Here is a 20,994-nt window from a genome sequence, read left to right on the forward strand (position 1 = left end):
CTTGCCAAATCTCCTGTTCTCCAAACCCAAATCTATTTTCAGTCTCTACAGATTGGCTTATTTTGGATACTTTATATAAATGAAATTACACAGTATATGGTCATTTGTAGGGGGTGCAGTGGTGCACGCCTGTAACCCAAGCAACTAAGGAGTCTGAGGCAGGAGGATCACAAGTTCAAGGTCAATGTCAACAAAATGAAAAAACTGAAAAAAGCTGAGGATATAACTCAGTGGTAAAACACCCCTGGGTTAAATCCCCAGTGCTTTAAAAAAAAGAAAGAAAGAAAGAAAGTGTGTGTGTGTGTGTGTGTGTGTGTGTGTGAGAGAGAGAGAGAGAGATTTACAACTGGCTTTTTTTCTTTTTTTATTGATTTTATTATTGGCTTTTTTTTCCTTTCAATTAGCACACTTACTATTTCTGAGGTTCATGCCATGTTGTAGCACGTATGAGTACTTCAATGCTTTTTTTTTTGGTTGTAGATGGACACAATGCTTTTATTATTCATTTATTTTTATGTGGTGCTGAGGATGGAACCCAATATCTCACACATGCTAAGATAAGCACTCCACTACTAAACAACAACACCAGCTCCATCAATGTTTTTTCTTTTCCTTTTTTACTTCTAGCAAGGATTGCTATCAGATTCCAGTCATTGGATCAGAATGGAGCATTAGTGAAAAACTTGCCCCTCATGTAGCACACTCACATCACTGCTTTTATTATCAAATAATATTCCATTGTATGGACAGACCATATTTTATTTATCTACTCATCAGTTGATAGGCATTTGCATTTTTCCACTTTTTGGATGAATAATGCTGCCGTGAACATTTATGTAAAAGCTTTCATTCAGCCATAATTTTTTAACTTCTTTGGATATATGCCTCATGGTACTATTGGTATAGATATTAGGAATGAGTTGGGTCATATTGGTAACTCTGTTTATTTGAGGAAATGCATCTTTTCCAAAACAGCTGCTTCATTTCACATTTCCACTAGCAATGTGTGAGAATTCTAATTTCTCCACCCCTGCTCCAACACTCTGTTATGTCTTTTTGATTCTAGTAAGCAGGAAGTGGCCTCTCACTGTAGTTTTGATTTGATTCTATTTTTTCATATGCTATTTCTTTACTTCTTACTGGTCAATCCCATGTTACTCTAATTCCTTTAGTTAACAGTTTTCTTTTTTTTTTTTTTTTAACTTTTTTTAATATTTATTTTTTAGGTGTAGATGGACACAACACAATGCCTTTATTTTTATGTGGTGCTGAGGATCGAATCCGGGTCCCGCCCTTGCTAGGTGAGCGCTCTACCCTGAGCCAGAATCCCAGCCCAATAGTTTTCATATTAAACTTTGACTGTTCAAATTGCCATTGTGGGGCTGGGGCTGTAGCTCAGTGGCAAAGTGCTTGCCAGGCATGCATGAGGCACTGGGTTTGATCCTCAGCACCACATAAAAATTAACAAATAAAATAAAGGCTTTTGGGCTGGGGTTGTGGCTCAGTGTTAGAGCACTTGCCTAGCGGGTTCGATTCTTAGCACACATACAAATATAATGAATAAAAGTCCATCGATGTCTTAAAATTTTTTAAAAAGAAATAAAGGCTTTCTATCCATCCACAATTACGAAAAAAAAATTTTTTAATTCTTATTGTGGTTTCTCTCTCCCGGTTGGACTCAAACTCCCACAACATGGAAAGTCAGTGACTTTCAAAACAGAAATTAAATACCCACCAGGGTCTTAAAAATAAGAAACAGAAGAATAAAGCTGATATTCCATTGGTCAGATGTTCCTTTTAGAAGTAGCTAAAGAAAAGCCTGAAAGGGTCAGGGGAGTAAAACCCAAAGGAATAAAACTTTTATTTTGTTCTTCTGTAACACTAGAAATTGAACCCAGGGTTGTTGCATGTGCTAGGAAAGCACTGTACCACTGAGCTACATACCCAGCCCACATTTGCACTTTTTGCATATATGGGAGTTCATCTCTGGTTTTATGGGAAAAAAAAAATCTTTCTGAATAGGAGTGGTTTTAAGATTTGGCTTTACTGGTATACAGAGGACAAGGTTCCAGACATATTCCCCTGCCACCATTTGGAAAGGTGACTGCTATGTGGAAGATTAAAAATGCTGAATGAAACTGGTTTTTAGAAAATTCCACTGCAGTGTTTGGAAGATGGCCTTCTTCTGCACAGGCCAGATAAGATGAAGGGGTGGGGACTGGTGTTAAAGGTGAGTTTGGGAGGTGGCAATATGCCCAGAAAACTGGAGACAATGAATTGTAGCTCAAAAGCATCAACCACCAACATGTAAAGGAATGAGCATGGCTGTGTCCAATAAAATTTGCAGGCCAGTTTGCAAGTCTCTGCTCTGTATCGTGTGTGAACACACTTAGTGAATGCATAAAAATATATGGAGGAATAAAGGAACTTTAAATCAAAGCTAGTGGTCCTGGTGAAAAAGGGAGAAGACTGGGGTGGGAAACACAAAATACAGGAGGCCTTTAAAGAAAATGTAATGTTCTTTCAAAAAAAAAAAATTGAAGCACTACACATATCAAGATTTAATGATGGATATCATTATATTGTTTGTTTATTTGTTTACAGTGCTGGGGATTGAACTCAGGGGCACTCAACCACTGAGCCATACCCTATTTTGGGTCTCAGTAAGTTGCTTAGCACCTCACTTTTGCTGAGGCTGGCTTTGAACCAGTGATCCTCCTGCCTCAGTCTCCTGAGCCACTGGGATTACAGGTATGTGTCACTGCACTTGGCTTGTTCTGTTCTTACATGTGTAAAACAATAACACATTAGAAAATGTAAGATAAAAGTTCTTCCCTTCATTGCTATTCTTTCTTGACACTTTACATCTTAAGCTTATATAGCAAGTTCTATAAGGTTTATCTAACCATATCTTGGAGGAGGGACATATATAGAAAGACTACGCCCCATTACCAAAAAGGAACTATGCTGAAACTATGCTAGAAGCTATGCTACCTTATTAGTACAGGCAAGAGTCATTATTACCCACCTAGTAAAGTAGCAGGAACAGATAGACGAGGTTCAGACATTATTGGATGGTGGAGATTAATTGGGAGGTTTAGGAAAGCTTTAGAAGGGGGGTACCCAAACTAAACTGACTGTGGGAGGCTGGAGCAGTCAGACGGCAGGAAAGGCTTTAGCCTCGCTAAGTCTAAAATTTATTCCACTGACAAACCACATAAGGGATTAAGTAAAGAAATAATGGAGATCTGTATTTCAGAAAGATTGCTCAAAGGCAACACAGAAGACAGATGGGAGAGGACTGTGCCAAGAGCAGATGAGGCCATTTTAGTAGCCCTGGCCATCTGCCTCCAAAGAGGCATGATATGCTCAAAGAGATTCAGCAGAGTATTGAAAGAAATACCAGAGCTCCCACTTATAAACCTATCTAATCCTTAACCTCACTGACACAGTCCCTGCGTCAGAATTGTGAGTGAGAAGAGCAGAAGATGAGAAGAGCAGAAGTTTGCAGCAGAGGACACTCCTTTGCTTGCTAAAGAGAACAAAACGACTTTGACGTGATTAAGTGTCTAAAAATTGCATCCTCCAAATAGGACCACTACTACACTTGACAAGATACTGAGAAACCATGAAACCTGGATCATAGAAGTTCTCCTGTTATCATCCAGCCCAAGTGTTCATAAGATTTCTAGATCTTAAAGAGTGGTTGTACATTTTTCTTTTACAGAAATACTAATATTCCCAATTTGCTGACCTTCGAGAAGGCAAGTGTTTGCCAGCAGCATGAGACCTACCTGATCTCCCAAAAGTGCACACATCTGCCCTTCCAGAATAAAGGAGATGTTCTAGCAAAGGCTAGAAACTAGCTGTTTTAGAAATAACTATGTTGAGTACATTTTGAAAATAGAAAATGTTTGTAAATGTTTCCATTCTTATGTATGTTATTTTGTTACTAAAAATACATAAAAGTGTCACATAAAATCTCTAAAACAGCATCTATATACCAGCAGTTCTCAAAGTGTAGTCCAAGTATCCACCAGGATCCAAAAGACCCTTTCATGGGATCCATGAGTTAAAACTGTTTTCACAATAATTCTAAGTTATTATTTGCCTATTCATTCTCTCCTTTTTTTTTTTTTTTTTTTGGTACAGGGCATTGAACCCAGGGATGCTTTTTTTAAATTTTGAGACAGGATCTCAAAAGTTACCTGAGGCCTCACAAAGTTGCTGAGGTTGGCTTTGAACTTGTGATCCTCCTTCAGTCTCCCCAGCTGCTGGGATTACAGGCATGCACCACTGTGCCTGACACTCTCATTCTCTCTTAAGGGTCCAGTAGAGTTTTCCAGAGGATACACAGCACATGATGACCTGTGATGACATGACTGTTCTCACAGCCAATGGAATACATGCTTGTGTAATCTTGTGATTTAAAACTTTTTCAGTATTTAATAATTTTGAATGGAAAAAATAATCCTAATGCATTAAATATACTTAATAAACTAAATATGAATAGACAAAACTCATAAAGATGAAAGTTCTATAGGGGTACTCAATAATTTTTAAACTTCAAAGAGATCCTGAGGCCAAAAAGTCTGAGACACACTGCTATTTTAAAAACTAGTTAAAGAGGGCTGGAGATGTGTGTAGCTCATTGGTAGTGTGCTTGCCTAGCATGCATGAGGCCCTGGATTCAATCCCCAGCACTGTAAAAAAGAAAGAAAGAAAGAAAGAAAGAAGGGGAAAAAAAACAAAACAGTCATTTACAGAATTTTATAATTTATTTGATATACTCCAAACAAAATGTTTCAATGAGGTTATTGTTGCTATTGGTTTTGTTTTGCTATACTGGGGAAAGAAACAAGGGATACTCTACCACTAAACTACCTTCCCAGTCCTTCTTATTTTTTTAAACAAGCACTTAAATTTTTTTTTTTTTTTTAGTCGTAGATATTTATTTTTATATGGTGCTCAGGATCAAACACAGTGCCTCACAAATGCTGGGCTAGCGTTCTACCACTGTACCACAACCTCAGCCCTTTTTTATTTTTTGAGGGAGGGTCTTGCTAAGTTCTCAAGCTGGCCTCAAACTTGTAATCCTCCTGCTTCAACCTCCTGAGTGGCTGGGATTACAGGCATGCATCAGGCTCAATGGATTTTTAAGTTGTATTAAAAGCATATAAACATTGCACATATAAGATGGCAATCTTTCCATATTTTGTGAGAAAAAGTGACATAAGGAAAAAGGGAATGTGCGTGGACATAGGGAAAATAATGACATGACAAGGCAATAGATGGCATTTAAACAGAATATCAGAAAGAAGAACTCATGTAGAGCCAGGATGACAGGGAAGAGCCTAAGAGAGAACAAACCTGAATTAAACCCATAAATACCATCTTTAAAAAAAATTATCAGGGGGCTGGGGTTATGGCTCAGCAGTAGAGCACTCGCCTAGCACATGTGAGGTCTTGGGTTCGATCCTCAGCACATATATGAATAAATAAATAAAATAAAGGTATTATGTCCAAGTACAACTAAAAATTAAATTTTAAAAAATTATCAGAAGACATGTTCACATTCACACACACACACACACACACACACACACACACACACGGGTGGCAGGTGGTAAAATTTCCCAGGGAAGTAGTCAAGAAGGACAGGTCAAAGAGAGGATACATATTTTAGCACCTCAAGGTGTGAACACATAATAGTTACATCAGTGGCCAGAAAGTGTGTGCACACATACTTGCATCACTTCCAAATGAGGGGTGGGAACAGATGAATGGCCACATATAATCTGTTGGCATTTACACACTGTTTTTTTTTTTATTTATTCTTAAACACTTTTCAAATTGATATTATATTCTTATCAATTCTCCCTTCTTGATCTCAGAATAATACCCTTACACCTAACAGCAGACCAGCATCATCAATCATTTAAAATGCATAAATAAAACCACAAAATTGACAGTTTTTTCTTTAGGTGTTGGGATTTAAAGCTAATGATCATGGGCCAGGTGATATACTAAACATAAGGAATACAAAAACTATTATTTTTATTGTAAGAGGTCCTTTATGTATCAAATACCACAAAGCCTTTCTTTTTACATCTATGCCCTACAATCCTCAGAACATCCTTGTAAAGAAAGCATTTTTATCCCCATTTTCCAAATTTGAAAACCAAGAAGACAGAAAAAGTTCTGGGGCCTTCCCAAGATCATACAGAAGAAACTAGTGAAGCTGACTGAAATCCTGGTCTGGTGACCCTTGTCTATCCCTAGGCAGGACAGACATGCCTCTCATCGTACTGTACCAACCTGAATGTATCCTTCCCTCCAGTCTCACTTCATTCTGATCTGTCCTCATACATAAATATTTCATGACTCTTGTGTTGCAACAGTACTAAGGTTGCAAACCTCAGGACTTCCCATGTCCGGGAAACAGGATATTCATCACTGCCTCTTCTCCACACAGTGATTCTTCTTCTTTGGCAAAGCTGATAAAAGTCATTTCACACCTTCAAATCCTTCAGTGGCTCCTAATCACCTTCTGGATAAAGACTTAATTCCAGAACTCACAAAGCCCTTCTCATTCTGATCCTGGTCGGCTTGTGCTGCCTCATTTCCCACATACTCACCAAACATACTCTGCACCCCTGCCTCACGGCGGCCTCAGGATGTTGCTACACCCGCTTGTGTCTCTAGGCCCTGGTTCATATTGTTCCCTGTGTGAAAAGACTTTAAACCCACATCCACCCAGCTAATGACAACCGATCCTTCAAGACTTAAGTTAGGCACTTCTCTGGAAAACTACTTATAATCCCAAAGAGACATCAGGCCCCTTTCGGGACATTCCATGGGACCTTCAACCACAGCCCTTGTTATGAGGTAGTCAACCCTGCCTACTCTAGGTTTCACATCTATAAGTTCAACCAACCACAGACGGAAAATATTAGAAAAACAAATTCATCTAAAACTGAACACGTACAGACTTTTCTTGTCATCATTCCTTCAACAATTCTGTAAAACAACCATTTATGTAACACCTTGAGTGTATTAGGTACTACAAGTAATCCAGAGACGATTTAAAGGATACAGGAAGATGTGTACAAGTTGTATGCAAATATACTGTTTTATAAAGTGGACTTGAACATTATTGGATTTTGGTTTCCCAGGAGTCCTGGAGTAAATCCCCCGTGAATACTGAATACTGAGGCATTGTAACCATTTGTTTACTTTCCTCTGGTCCTGCTAGACTGTAGGCTGTTTGAGGTCAAGTACATAACCTTACTATCTACAATACCACAGCACACAGAGCCTGACAAACAAGTTATATTCAATAAACATAAGAAATGAATAGAGTGCTCAAGGTAGTAGGACAGAGGAACATTTACACATGAAAATAAAACATAGGGGCTGGGGATGTGGCTCAAGCGGTAGCGCGCTCACCTGGCATGCGTGCGGCCCGGGTTCGATCCTCAGCACCACATACCAACAAAGATGTTGTGTCCGCCGAGAACTAAAAAAAAATAAATATTAAAAATTCTCTCTCTCTCTCTCTCTCTAAAAAAAAAAGAAGAAGAAAATAAAACATAAATGTTAAAATAAGAAGGGTATGTCTGGCTGAGCACAGTGGCACATGCCGGTTAATTCCAGCAAATTTGGAGGCTGAGACAGGAGGATCACAAGTTCAAGGCCAGCCTCAGCAACTTAGCCAGACCCTGTCTCAATTTTTTTTTTTTTTAAAGGGAACACTCTGAGAGGAGAGGGACAACATGCTTCTCCTGCACTCCGTTTTTTTTTTTTTTTTTTTTTTTTTTAAGAGAGAGAGAGAGAGAGAGAGATTTTTTAATATTTATTTTTTAGTTTTCGGCAGACACAACATCTTTGTTTGTATGTGGTGCTGAGGATCGAACCCGGGCCGCACGCATGCCAGGCAAGCGCGCTACCTCTTGAGCCACATCCCCAGCCCTCAAATTTTTTAAAAATAACATAAAGGGAGAGAGATGTAGTTCAGTAGAAAGAATTACCAAATTCAATTCCCAGTACCCTCCAAAACAAAAAAAGGTGTGTCCAGAATGCTATCCTAGAAGGAAAAAAAGGCTGGAAAATCTGGGAAAACCCTTCAATCTCTGGGGTTTCCTTGCCTGACCCTCTCTACGTTTTTTTCAAACTCTGCTGCTGCTCAGATAATCCTGAGTGCTCATTTCGAACCAAGTACTATGCAAAGCACTTTATGAACTCATTCAATTCTTATAATTAACCTGCACATTTCACTAAGAAGCAAACTCAGGATCAAGAATAAGACAGTTGCTCAATAAATTTTTTTTAAGGGAACTACTCAGGGGCTAGGAATATAGCTCAGTTGGGAGACTGCTTGCTTCATATGCATAAGGCCCTGGGTTCAATCCCCAGCACCACACACATACACAAAATAGAAAACTATTCAGTGGCAGAGCCAAAATCTGAAACCAGATCCTCTTGTCTCTTGAGTCAGAGCTAAAATTAGCACTCTGAGCTTTTATGCTTTGTCAAAAAAGTCTCCTCCCCAAGTATCAAGTTTGTTAGCCCCAACTAAACTAATAAGGTTAAATTAAGATTCATTTTTATTTTAACCACTGAGTGAAAATGTACCTCAAATTATTATAAACTTCTCAAATTTAGTTATCTTGAATATAATTTAACTTTTTCATTTCTGAATGTGTTCATTACTAAGAATGCTTTAAGATAGTAGTGTTCATGAATGATTGTTATAACTGAGATAGATTGCCTTACATCATTGGCCTTGGCCTAAAAACATTTATTATTTTATTTTATTGGTATCAGGGTTGAACCTAAAGGTGCTTAACCACTGAGCCACATCCCTACTTTTTTTTTTTTTTTTTTTTTTGAAAACAGGGTCTTGTTACAGTTAAGTTGCTGAGGATGGCTTCAAACCTGTGATCCTCCTGTCTCAGACTCCTGAGCCACTGTGTTTACAGGTATGCATCACTGCGCCCAGTTCTAAAAGCATTTATAAGTGCTTATAATGAAGTTTTGACTCTGAATTCACCATTATACCATGTCTTGTTAGAGCTACTATTTCCAGCTACTGCCAATATGCTTGTCTCTAGTAACCCAACTGACTCTCTAACACTAATCTTTAATAGGCCATGATACCCACAGAACAGTAGTGCTGTTCACCAAATATTTTTGACTCTTTGACTACCAGGCATATGCTAAGACTACAATTGCCTACCCCACTTTTAGGCATGGTCATGTGGGTTAGTCAGCTTTTCATCAATGTGATGAGATACCTGAAAAAAACAACTTAAAGGAGGAATGATTTATTTGGCTCAGTTTTAGTCCAGAGTTGCCTGCTCCATTGCTTTGGGCTTGAGGTGAGGGAGAACATCATGGCAGAGGAAAGCTGCTTGGCTCATGGCAGCTGGGAAGCAGGGAGTGAGCAAGGAAGGGGCCAGGGACAAGATATAGCCGCCTAGGGCATGCACCCAGTGACCCATTCCCTCCAACTAGGCCCTACCGTCTACAGTTTCTACCATCTCCCAATTATGCCATCAAATTTATGAATCTATCAGTGAATGAATCCACTGCAGCCCTCAGGATTCAATCACTCTCCCAAAGTCTACCTTGGAACACAGCTGCACTGGGGACCAAGCCTTCAACACCTGAACCTTTAGGGGACATTCCAGACTTAAACCATAATACCATGTGACATGCTTTGACCAATGGAATATGAATGAAAGTGACATGTCCCACACTGGGACAAAAACTTTAAAAAGCCAGCGCCCAACTTAGTTTCCATCTGTCCTAATCCCTGAGTGACTATGAGGAGCAGAGTTCCAATGTGTACTCATGACAGACACGTAGTATGAATGACAAGTCAACTGCAGTTCTGTTAAGCACTGAAATCTTGAAGTTGTTCTGAGTGAAGCCTACTCCAAGCTCTCCAGACCAGATCCCTCAGTAAGGATTCTCTCGTAAGTAATTTCATTTCCATACTTGATGATAAACATTTTGTTTACACAAAAGATTTTTTTGCATCCATTCTGTTTCAAAGCTATTTTCTTTTTTTAAAAATATTTATTTATTTATTAATTTTTTAGTTCTCGGCGGACACAACATCTTAGTTTGTATGTGGTGCTGAGGATCGAACCCAGGCCTCACGCATGCCAGGCTAGCGCGCTACCACTTGAGCCACATCCCCAGCCCTCAAGCTATTTTCAACATAAAAGTATACTTGCAAAGTACCTACTATGTAAAAATACTGTGCTAGAGGACAAAGAAGAAAGTCCATGTCTTGAAAAAGCTTCAGTCTTATGTTGTGGGTGGAAAACACTTAGTGGCAATTATGGCAAAAAGGCAAACTCTAAAGTTAAAGTGGTTTAAAGGAGAAAAACTCTCATTACATGGGGCGACAAGTACAGAAACACTTCAAAAGGAAGTTCCAGCCAGGCGTGGTGGAACACGCCTGTAATTCCAGTGGATCAGGAGGCTGAGGCAAGAGGATCACAAGTTCAAAGCTAGCCTCAGCAACTTAGCAAGGCCCTAAGTAACTCAGTGAGACCCTGTCTCTAAATAAAATACATAAAAGGGTTGGGAATGTGGCTCAGTGGTTAAGCACCCCTGAATTCACTCCCCAGTAACAAAAAAAAAAAAAAAGGAAGTTCCATATTTAATGGGTCTAAAACATGAGTAGAAACAGTAATGAGAGATATAAGGGGGTCATTTAAGATGGAAAAAGTCAATATAAGCAAAGCATGGAGTATAAACAGCAAACCACTGACTTGAAAAATAGAATAAAAGTAAGGGCATGACAACAAATGCATCTGCCCACACTGCCCATGCCAGGCTGGTCTGTGCCTAACGCAACAGACAGTGCAGAGGCAATGAAAATCCTGGCCAGGGAAGTGACACACTTGGAAGTGATGGTAAGAAAGAAAAGTGATGGAAGGAAAGGAAAGTTTTTCAAGAGAGGGAGGTTCTGGGGAAATTCACAGGAATGATGTAGATGGCCTCAAATCAGTGTGATGACAGTAAGGGTGGAAATGTAGCAAATGCCAGAATGCTATGGAGGCAGGATGGGCAAGAACTGGCAACTCTATGTACACGGGGTAGAAAACAAGGCAAAAAGAGACCTGAGGTACAGATCTGTGGTGGCTGAGAATTATTATTCCAAATAACTACAGTTAATCAGAAAAGTAACAATGAAAAGTAAAATAGGTACAATGGCACATGGCTATAATCCCAGCTACTCAGGAGGCTAAGGCAAGAGGATGACAAGTTTGAGGCCAGCCTGAGCAACTTAGTGAGAACCAGTTTCAAAATAAAAAATTACAAGGGCTTGGCATGTAGCTCAGTGATCAAGTGCCTCTGGGTTCAGTCCCCAGTACCAGCAAAGAGGAGTGTGTGTAAAACAATGGCAGGTAAAGTGTTACTGTGTATCTTTCCTAAAGATTGGCTCCCCACTTCATTTGAAGGAAATACTTACTACTGCTATTTGTTTATCCTTTGCTCCACCCAGGGCAAAGGTACTTTCTCAGTTTGAGGCCATCAACTTGTTTTTCGTACAACCTCATCTCCCACTTTTTCCAGTAATGAACCTCTGGGACCACCTTTGTGTATTTCAAGTTAATTCTGTCAACTTTACCTTCCTTGCTTTCCATCAGCTCACTTTTCTTCCTCCATCCAGGCTACTGGCTATTTGTGGCCCAACTAAAGCCTCAGCTCCCCTGTGAAACCCTGAGAAACACATGTGCTTTTCGTTTTCTTGACTTCTCATAGTGCATACTGTCTCGGAACTCCAGTGACCACATCATTAGTTACTTTCCTTTACGTTCTTTATTCCCACAACTACATTACTGGCCCATTCACAACTTTCATATCTTCATTGTCTTTGAGTTTCCTTCAATCAATGCATTGGACAAAACATGTACTTAATAAACACTTGACTGATTGACTGAACAAGTCAGTTATTCTCTAAGAACATGCATGTCATTTCATCATTAATAATTTACTTTTATTAAACCATAGTTAGACATTCAGACTTGTGAAATTGAGAAATTTTCCACTTGATATTTCAAAATGTCTTTGAGTTACTGTTGCCTTAAGAAGTTACTTGAAACTACCATTTGGTCATAAATTTTTGTGCCAGCTTCCTCTTAATCCTCTATTGACTTCTAGGTGCAGTAAACAGTTGGGTAATCAAAACTCCAAGATGAGTCTGACTTAGAAACAGCCTAAATTGTCATGACTATTTTACTTTCAGTAACATAAGTCGAGTTCAACTATCCGAAGTACAAATAATTTAAAGTACATCACAGAAAAGTTTTTAAGTATTCTTTGCTTTCTGGAAATAACATGTGCCTTAACTGGTCCTGCCCTCGGTTAATTACAATGATTCAGTTTTAACATTTCACTCCTTCACATGTCAAACAAAAATGAGGTTTATAAGGAATCATAAAAACAGATACCATGATGAAAAGGAGTCCAACATATTTATGGAACATTTCCTAACCAAACCTCCTCTCCTCTCTAAGACATTTTCTCTTGCAAACGTGCTCATAGAGAAGACAATGGGGAAAAGTGCCAGAAGGAAAGGAATCAAGACACATACTTTGCCAATCATATTGACCCCGGTGCCTCTGAGGATCTAGCTTCTGGTAGAGCAGTAAGCAATAACAACCAGTACCCATAAGATGCTGAATCCCTTTCCCTGGACTTCTTTCTCTTCCTAAAGACCATGTCCTTCCTCTGCGCTAAGCGTCGCAGCGCTGCGGGGTCTCACGCAGGTGACCTCAGACCCCTTGACCCGTTTCAGGCGGGCCTTCCCCTCAGCCCCAGCAGCCCCAGCAGCCCCACCCAAGCGAGATTCCAGGTTTCAGCTCGAGTGTCCACCGGGTTGTGCCAGATCCCTCCTTCCCCAGCGTGAGCTCTGGGACTCGGCGCCGGGCCCGGGAGGCGGGCGTGGGGGAGGGGCGGGGAGGCGACCGTTAGCTGCAGTAGCTGTCGCGCCCCGAAGAGCGCAGGGCAGGCCCTTACCGCAGCGGAGAGGGAGACAGTGGGGAGGCGGCGCCCTACCCCACGCGGGGCGGGAAGGCGGAGGCGACGGCGCAGGCGGCGGCGGCAGCCGCGGGGGACCCAGGCGGGCGCCCACGACACGGTGGGCTCCATGGGCGCCGCCATAGTGAGGACGCAGCGGCGGGCGGGGCGCGTGGCCGCAACCCGGGACGGCTGGACCACCAATCCCGCTCTTCGCCTTAGCGCCCTCGCCGGGGGTCGGGCATCCATGGCCAATGGGCGCGCGAGAGCCGGGCGGGGCGCCGGGCTGACCAATGCGGGGCTGCGCCGCAGGGCGGGCGGGCGCAGGACAGGGCGGCCCAATAGGCACCGGAGCCCAGAGCTCGCGGCGGGCGCCCCGCCCATCCCGCCAGCCAAGGGTACCCAGACTGTGGAAGATGCAGTGCTTGGGGTTGCCGTAGGTGGAGCAGACGGGGCCTACAGGTGCAGCGCGGACGACCTCGCCTCGTCCTCTCCTAGGCCCAGAGGACACACTTTGCTCGCGGACGTCTCCTAAGACCCAGCCCATTGAGAGCCTGTTTCCTTGCTGGGGAGTGTGTCCCAAAGTACAGGGTGGTCGCAGTCACTTCACGCCAAAGGATGCCTCATCTCATCCTCCAGGCTGCGAGCAGCAGTTCCCTCCTGAGGCCCAAGGCTTTGGACCTACGCCAGCCCTGCTTAATTCTGTGGGGTAAGAAGGCACGGAGGTACAGATTGCCCTCGGACATTACTAACTTCAGAGCTAGTAGAAGATGTTTAGTCGGGACACACGACTACCCCACCCACCATACTGCAGCTCCAGGGAGTCCCCCTCTCCCATCCTGCGTCCTCTTTCCCTCAGCCAAGCTGGGGCCTTAAGGGACTTGAACTGTCATTTTTTATATACCGACCCAAGGACCCTACATTACTAAAGGAAAGCAGTTTCTTATAAAAAGGGCTTGAGGGGATGCAAGCCGGCAGGGGGGAACTGGTCTGACTTTTAATTTGGGTCAGTCTTGCTTGAAACTCAGACCTGACTAACTAGCCAGCGAAGGAAAAAGGCACAAGCCAGGGCTGAGGTGTAGCTCAGGGGTAGGGCAAATACTTAGCATGCTCAAGGGCCTGGGTTGGATCACTTAAAAAAACAAAACAGGCCAGTTCATCAGCTCTTTGAACTTGGGTTCCTCAAGGACAAAGTAAAAAAAAAAAAAAAACCAAAGTGAAAGAAAGAAAAAGAAAGAAAAAGAAAAAGAAAAAAAAGAAAGAAAGAAGAAAGAAAGAAAGAGGTTGGCTTCTAATTAAGAATTCTACTGATATTAAATCAGACACCTTGGCCTGCAGGTCCTTCAGCATGACTAGGGACAGCAGGGTCAGAGAGCACTGGGGAGGCCTAGACCCTGTGGAGAAAGATAGGTTAGTGTTTTTTCCCCTGCAAACGTGTGCTCCCAGGGTCCACTGAACATTCCATTAAGTCCAGGCTCTGCCCATCCTCTCCTGGCACATCCTCTGGGACTCCCTGAGTAAAAGGCAAAGGGTCAACCTTGCCTTGACACCAGGAGTTGGTATAGAAAAGCATCTTTGAAACTTTTGCTCTTCCCTTCACCTACAATCAGTACCAAGTAGCAGCCACCTCCCAAGTCCCAGGGACACGAAGCACTGGGTAGCTGAGCTGACTCTTATCTCCTGTACCTGGACAGGGACACGCCACTGGAAGCACCTCTGAAGGCCAGCTAGAACTGCTATGTTGCACCAGAGTCTGACACCTATTTATTGTCCCCTTCCTGCCTTGAGTCTCCCCTTTGTCCCCATCAACCTTAAGGCAAAGAGGATATTCCTCCTGGGAAGCTTTTCACCAACTATAGGTAGCTTGGAGAGCAACTTCAGAACCCTACTGGGTACAAGTCACTTGCTCTCCAAGTACCTAGAATGTAAACACTCCTTTCTTTCAAATTGGTTCCACAACATGTATGAAACACAGATGCTGGCATGGACTTAGCCCAGTTTAGGATTTATCAAATGGGGTGGAAATAAGAAATCAAACTATGTTGAGAAGACTCAGTAGTCTGGTCCTTCCACCCTTACCTCCTCTTGGCCCCCTCTAGGGCAGAGTAAGCAAAAAGAGGTGCTCATAGCCAGAAATGTCCCTGCTCCCCATGGCCCACCATGAGGCTTAATATGGAGCCTAACAAGGAAGGGAGCCCTCTCCTGGAACCATTTTCCAAACTCTGCCTCATGGACTCTTTTAATACACAGCCCTGTTCCAGAGCATATGACTCTTGATAAACCCCAGCCTGACCCTTGGCCACTTGGGCTTCTTGGGGCAGACACAGCCAATCTGCTCAACACACTTTTTATTGCTAAGGACAAGGTGATGCACCAGTTTTCAAAATAATTTGGTTTATAGCGTTCATACGTAACAAAAAATGGGGAAGTTTATAAATTTGATTCTTGCATACACAGAGTTAAGTATGAAGCCCTACAATCCTGGGCCCAGGCAAACAAATTCAAGAGGAGCAAAAACCTGTTTAACCCCTTCAGTGTTGCCCTCTATTCCCACCCCCCACCCTCAAATCAGCACCCTCCCACCCCAAGACCAAAGGCATTTCTATACTTGCCCCTAGCCTCCAGTGGCCCCAATTCACTCTAACCCTCCCGGCCCCTGCATGATTGCAATTTTCTGTTGACAGAATCACCTACCAGGCTCTGCCTGCTTCCATCATTAAAATCCTCCCTTTGGGGTATTCCCTACCCACACCAAGTAATACTGTGCCACAGGGGTTCTGTGCCTAGAGTATTACGGGCACATATCCATGTTACCCTTGTATTCTCCTCAAGGGAGGACAGAGGTGGCATCAATTCCTTAGCCTCTCAACACTGCAGCTTTGCCAGCACTCCTGAGGCCTTTCCAAGCCTGAATAGATGGCTACACCCATCTTCAGCCAACCCACAGGGGCCTTACTCAGCTCAGCTGAGGGCGGAATTTCACATTTTGTTTGCCCTAAAGAGGCAAGAAAAAAGTAAAGGCCAGGGGCTGACAGAAGCTAGTCCAGACCAAACACCCAAACACACACACACACACACACACACACACACACACACACACATACACATAAATACAAAAGGAGAGTTGGGTCAAGCACCAGCACCTCTGCCTGGTCGGTGCAGGTGCTTGGCAGGAAGCTAAGTCCTAGGCCAGGAACAGGAACCCGCCCAGCCAGCACAGCTGACCCCTTTTCAGACTGGGGGCTAATGAAGCCACAGCATTCCAGTGCTCAGCCCCTCAGCTGGGAGATCAACGGCTGCTGCCACATGTCCAAAAACAGCTTGTCATTTCTCTACAGCGGAATGCAATTCAGCTGGGGTGAGAAGGTGATGGGGTTGGTTATTTCATTCCTTTTCTTTTTACAACTTCACTTTTAAAGACTTCAGAGTTCCGAGTGTCTGCTGTGCTGTGGAACCCGAGTGCTCTCGCCTTGATGGCTGGGAACCTCTTGGACCTTGGAAATGCCTACTCCATGATGGCCCGGTACAGTGCAGGCTCGATGTAGTCTTCTCGGTACCTCGAGTTGATTACCCGCTGCCGTTTCTTTTCCTGCTTAACCTCTTTCTCCGTGAAAATCTCGTTGAAGCGCATGTCTGAGGCTACTGACTACAGTAGGACAGGCAAGCCAAATAATCACTTTGTGGCCAACTATCCCAAGAAAAAAACAAAAGGACATACTCCTGCCATCTTCCCTCCCCTCCCAGACAGGAGCCCAGGGTACACAGAAAACACACTCACCAATCTAGACTTGACTCTCTTGGGAAGCTCTTCATCCAGCGTGTATACATCATCTCTCTTAACCACAAGCTGCGAGCCATCCTCAAACTCCACCTGCCAAGGAAACAGAGTCCTTTGGGCTGAAATACCCCTGAGACTCCCCTGGTCTACCATGCAGAGTAGCAATTTCCTGCAGCCAAAGGAAAGTGTTACAACACTGGAGTAAGGAATGCCATGTCTGAAACCCTACTGGCAGACCTGACCCAGGACAGACCCCTAAAGTCTGAAAAGGTTGTTACTGGATCCACTAATTCTCTCAAGAGTATAGACTCATCTCTCACCCAAAAGAAAGCACTGAAGTAATCAAATACCCACCAACTCCCAAATCCCTAGCAAGAACCCCCAGATACCTGGTACATCTGGATGGGGTGGGAGGCCACAAATTTAGCTCCATAGACTTGGCCATCCGTCCATCTCACTTGAACCACTTCTCCTTCAGCAGGAGGACCCAACTGTAGGCAGTCCTGGCTCTGAGGAAAGAAGGAAGGAAGGAGAATGAAAGGAAGGTCCACTTGAATACAACAGTAATGAACACCTACTTAGGAAAGAATGAACCAAAACAAATACTTGACTGAGATACTTCAAGCAAGGTAGCTTGCTCTGGACTGAAAGATACAAAGACCAGCTTGCTGAGTCAAAGTATGCCCCATAGGGCTGGGGATGTGGCTCAAGCGGTAGCGCGCTCGCCTGGCATGCGTGCGGCCCGGGTTCGATCCTCAGCACCACATACCAACAAAGATGTTGTGTCCGCCGAGAACTAAAAAATAAATATTAAAAAATCTCTCTCTCTCTCTCTCTCTCTCCTCTCTAAAAAAAAAACAAACAAAACAAAACAAAGTATGCCCCATATCTCTGTTCCCTGCTGCCAACATATGACAAGAAATAATAGCTTTTTAATAAAGATTATAATTAGCATAGGAGAATCAACAGTCCTCTTTACATCCCTTCAACTGCCCCTTAAAGGATTCTTCAGGGCTCTGTCATAAGCAAACACTAGAACAATACTCAGCTATGTTTTTAAGAAATGTGTACTTAAAATACAGGCAAGGTGAGAAAAAAGGATCACCTTCCACAGAATTAGCAAAGTACATTAGAACTTTTACTTCTCATAAAAGGGTGTACACCAAAATGAATCATTACACAGTGGATGGACGATGTACAAGCACAATAGTTTATGAATTTATGATTGGTAGACCTCAGAGAAGTTCCACAGGACAACGCCTAAAAAGTACACATGAGAGGGGCAGGGTACTGAGTCTAAAAGGATGTGCATGTTTACAGTTGCTCTGATAAACATATTATATGACAAGAGTTAGACATATATGACTGTATGTCCTGCCTTGCTAGTTCATTAATTGAGTAGAAATGGCTGTATATTATATTGCCAATTCATTTATGGGTTAGGTAATCAATAATCATGTTTTATATGAATCTAAGAATTAAGCAGAAACTATTGTGCCTTCACCCCAAAACAAATATCTGAGTGGAAGTTTTAAGTAGTCCAACATGTACTTCTTGATAAACCACTAAAGATCTATGCAATTCAATAACAGTAGTTTTCAAAGCTTGGTCCACAACCCTGTGCAGGGAACATGTGAAATCATGACTAATTTCATGTTAAAACACTAGTCTTGGACTGGGGTTGTGGCTCAGTGGTAGAGCACTCGGCTAGCACATGTGAGGAACTGGGTTGGAGCCTCAGTACCACATAAAAAAAAATTAATTATTAAAAAAAGTATTAAAAAAAAAAAACACTAGTCTTTTGCACCTTGTTGACATTTGCAGAGATCGTGTAAAATCAATGATGGGTACAACCACTTGCCATGTGCATAAATCAAAGTAGGGGGCCCCAAACTCTACAAGTTGTTATTGCTATGCATACAAAATTTAAAGAAAAAAAGAAAACGTATCATTTCACATAACAATGTCCTTGATAAAACAATAACAATTTTTTTTTAATATTTATTTTTTAGTTTTCGGCGGACACAATATCTTTGTTTGTATGTGGTGCTGAGGATCGAACCCGGGCTGCACGCATGCCAGGCGAGCACGCTACCGCTTGAGCCACATCCCCAGCGCCGAAACAATAACAATTTTATTATACCTTTTTTTGGTATGGGGATTAAACACAGGGACACTTAATCACTGAGCTATATTCCCAGCCCTTTTTACTTTTTTATTTTGAGACAGGGTCTTGCTGAGTTGCTTAGTGTCTTGCTAAACTGCTGAGGCTGGCCTCAAAATTGCAATCTTCCTGCCTCAGCCTCCTGGTCGCTAAGATTACAGATGTGTGCCACTGCACCCAGCTTTTTGTTAAATCTTAATCTTGAATGCATGAGTAAGTCTTGTAAGACACACCAGGCTACATATGGCAGTATGATGTTTATCTAGGAAAAAAAAAATCATCTATATTCAGGCTGTAGCTGTACCTCAGTGAGAGAGTGCCTGTATTCAGGTTGGCAAAACACTTGCCTAGCATGCACAAGGCTCTGGGTTCAGCCCCCGGCAATGTGACAAAAAAGAAAGGAAGGAAGGGAGGGAGGGAGGGAAGGAAAACAACTGAGGAAGAGGAATTAAATAAAATTTAAGCTTTCAGGCTAGGGATGAAGTTCAGTGGTAGTGCCTATTGTGCATGAGGCATTGGGTTCAATGCCCAGAATCAAAAATAAATAAATTAATTAAACAAATATATAATGGACACCTGTAATCTCAGCTACTTAGGAAGCTGAGGCAGGAAGATTTCAAATTAGAGACAATTTGGGCAATTTAGCACACTACAATAAAATTAAAAGGGCTGTAGCTGTACCTCAGTGAAAGAGTGCCTGCCTTGAATACATGAAGCCCTATGTTCAATTCCCAACACAGCAAAAATAATTAATTAAAATTCAAACTTTCAAGTAAAAATTAGAATTTCAAAAAAGTAGGATCACCACTGTCAATTTGTAGCATCCCAGTATTTAGTCTTTTGACAAGATGAGGAACACTAATAAATGTGATTTTTTTTTCTTTTTGTGGGTCTGGTAACTGAATCCAGGGCCTCATATGTGCCAGGCAAGTACTTTACCATTGCATCACATCCCAAGTCCAATGTTTTGATATTTATAAGAAAATTTAACATTTGGAAGATTTCCATAGCTCAGTGCACTTTTTTTTTTTTTGGCAAGGGGGAGTACCAGGGATTGAACTCAGGGGCACTAGACCACTGAGCAACATCCCCAGCCCTATTTTGTATTTGATTTAGAGACAGGGTCTCACTGATTTGCTTAGCACCTTGCTTTTTACTGAGACTGGCTTTGACTTCATGATCCCCCTGCCTCAGCCTACCGAGCTACTGGGATTATAGGCGTGCAAGACGGTGCCTGGCTACACCAGTATTTTCTATATGACCAATATATGGTATTATGAAATTAGGCATGGGTAAAAGATCCATTCTAAGTGCAAGGCAGACCGATGGATTTTAATGTAATAGAGTACAAGTTTACTGATCTGCTTTCAGATCCCACACTACAACTAACCTTTTAAAAATGCCACTTGTTACAGGAAGATTGCAAGTTCAAAGCCAGCCTCACAGCATCTTAGCGAGGCCCTATGCAACTCAGCAAGACCTTGTCTCAAAATTTAAAAGGGAGGGAGGGTGTTTGCCTGAGGATGTGGCTCAGTGATTAAGTGCTTCTGGATTCAATCCTTCTTACCTACCCTACCCCTACATAAAAAGCCACTCATTGAGTTTTGGTGGAATATCAGAGAAGAATAATTATATGATCCGAAAGCTATTCAAATGATCTTCCCCTTTCCAAGTACATAACTGTATGAAGCTGAATTTTCTTCCTCTACTTTAACCAAAATAATGTACCACAGAACAGACAGAATAAAGAAGTATCATTAAAGAGATTTGCAAAATTGGTCAAAAATGGCATTCTTCTCACTAGTGGTTTTTGTTTTAGAAAAGATATTTTTCATTAAAAAAGGAATATTAATCTGTTTTAATATTGAACAGGGTAAATATTACTAGAGATAACCCCACAAAAATATATGCTTTTTGGGGTCCTCAATAACTTTTAGAAAAATGAGTTCTGAGATCACTGTATTGTTAGAGATAATAACACCTACTTCTCAGACGTGGTATGAAAAGGGAA

The 20,994-nt window shown here is 42.1% G+C and overlaps 2 protein-coding genes across 12 annotated transcripts in view; both read right to left on the bottom strand.

Annotated features, from left to right (window-relative positions):
• The window catches only part of ST3GAL3 (ST3 beta-galactoside alpha-2,3-sialyltransferase 3), a 196,250-nt gene extending 182,518 nt beyond the window's left edge, over positions 1-13,732 (bottom strand). For 4 of the 9 annotated variants that reach the window (XM_081307252.1, XM_081307250.1, XM_081307251.1 and 1 more), the window contains exon 1: positions 13,042-13,181. Coding sequence is in view for 5 of the 9 variants with exons in the window: in XM_081307246.1 (XP_081163372.1) it covers positions 13,042-13,588 (547 nt within the window). In the remaining 4 variants the exon portion in view is untranslated. Of the gene's footprint in view, positions 1-13,041 lie in introns of all 9 variants that reach the window. The other 5 variants (XM_081307246.1, XM_081307247.1, XM_081307245.1 and 2 more) reach the window with 5 other exon arrangements.
• Positions 13,733-14,797: 1,065 nt separating this feature from the next.
• Positions 14,798-20,994, bottom strand: part of KDM4A (lysine demethylase 4A) — a 54,641-nt gene continuing 48,444 nt past the window's right edge. For all 3 annotated transcript variants that reach the window (XM_081307241.1, XM_081307242.1, XM_081307243.1), the window contains exons 20-22: positions 17,209-17,328; positions 16,820-16,912; positions 14,798-16,687 (exon numbers count right to left, since the gene is read on the bottom strand). In XM_081307241.1, coding sequence (XP_081163367.1) covers positions 16,547-16,687; positions 16,820-16,912; positions 17,209-17,328 — 354 coding nt within the window. In that variant the 3' untranslated portion in view covers positions 14,798-16,546. The remainder of the gene's footprint in view (positions 16,688-16,819; positions 16,913-17,208; positions 17,329-20,994) is intronic.

Source organism: Spermophilus citellus (genome assembly GCF_964194105.1).
Source record: "Spermophilus citellus genome assembly, chromosome: 9".
Taxonomy (NCBI): Eukaryota; Metazoa; Chordata; class Mammalia; order Rodentia; family Sciuridae; genus Spermophilus; species Spermophilus citellus.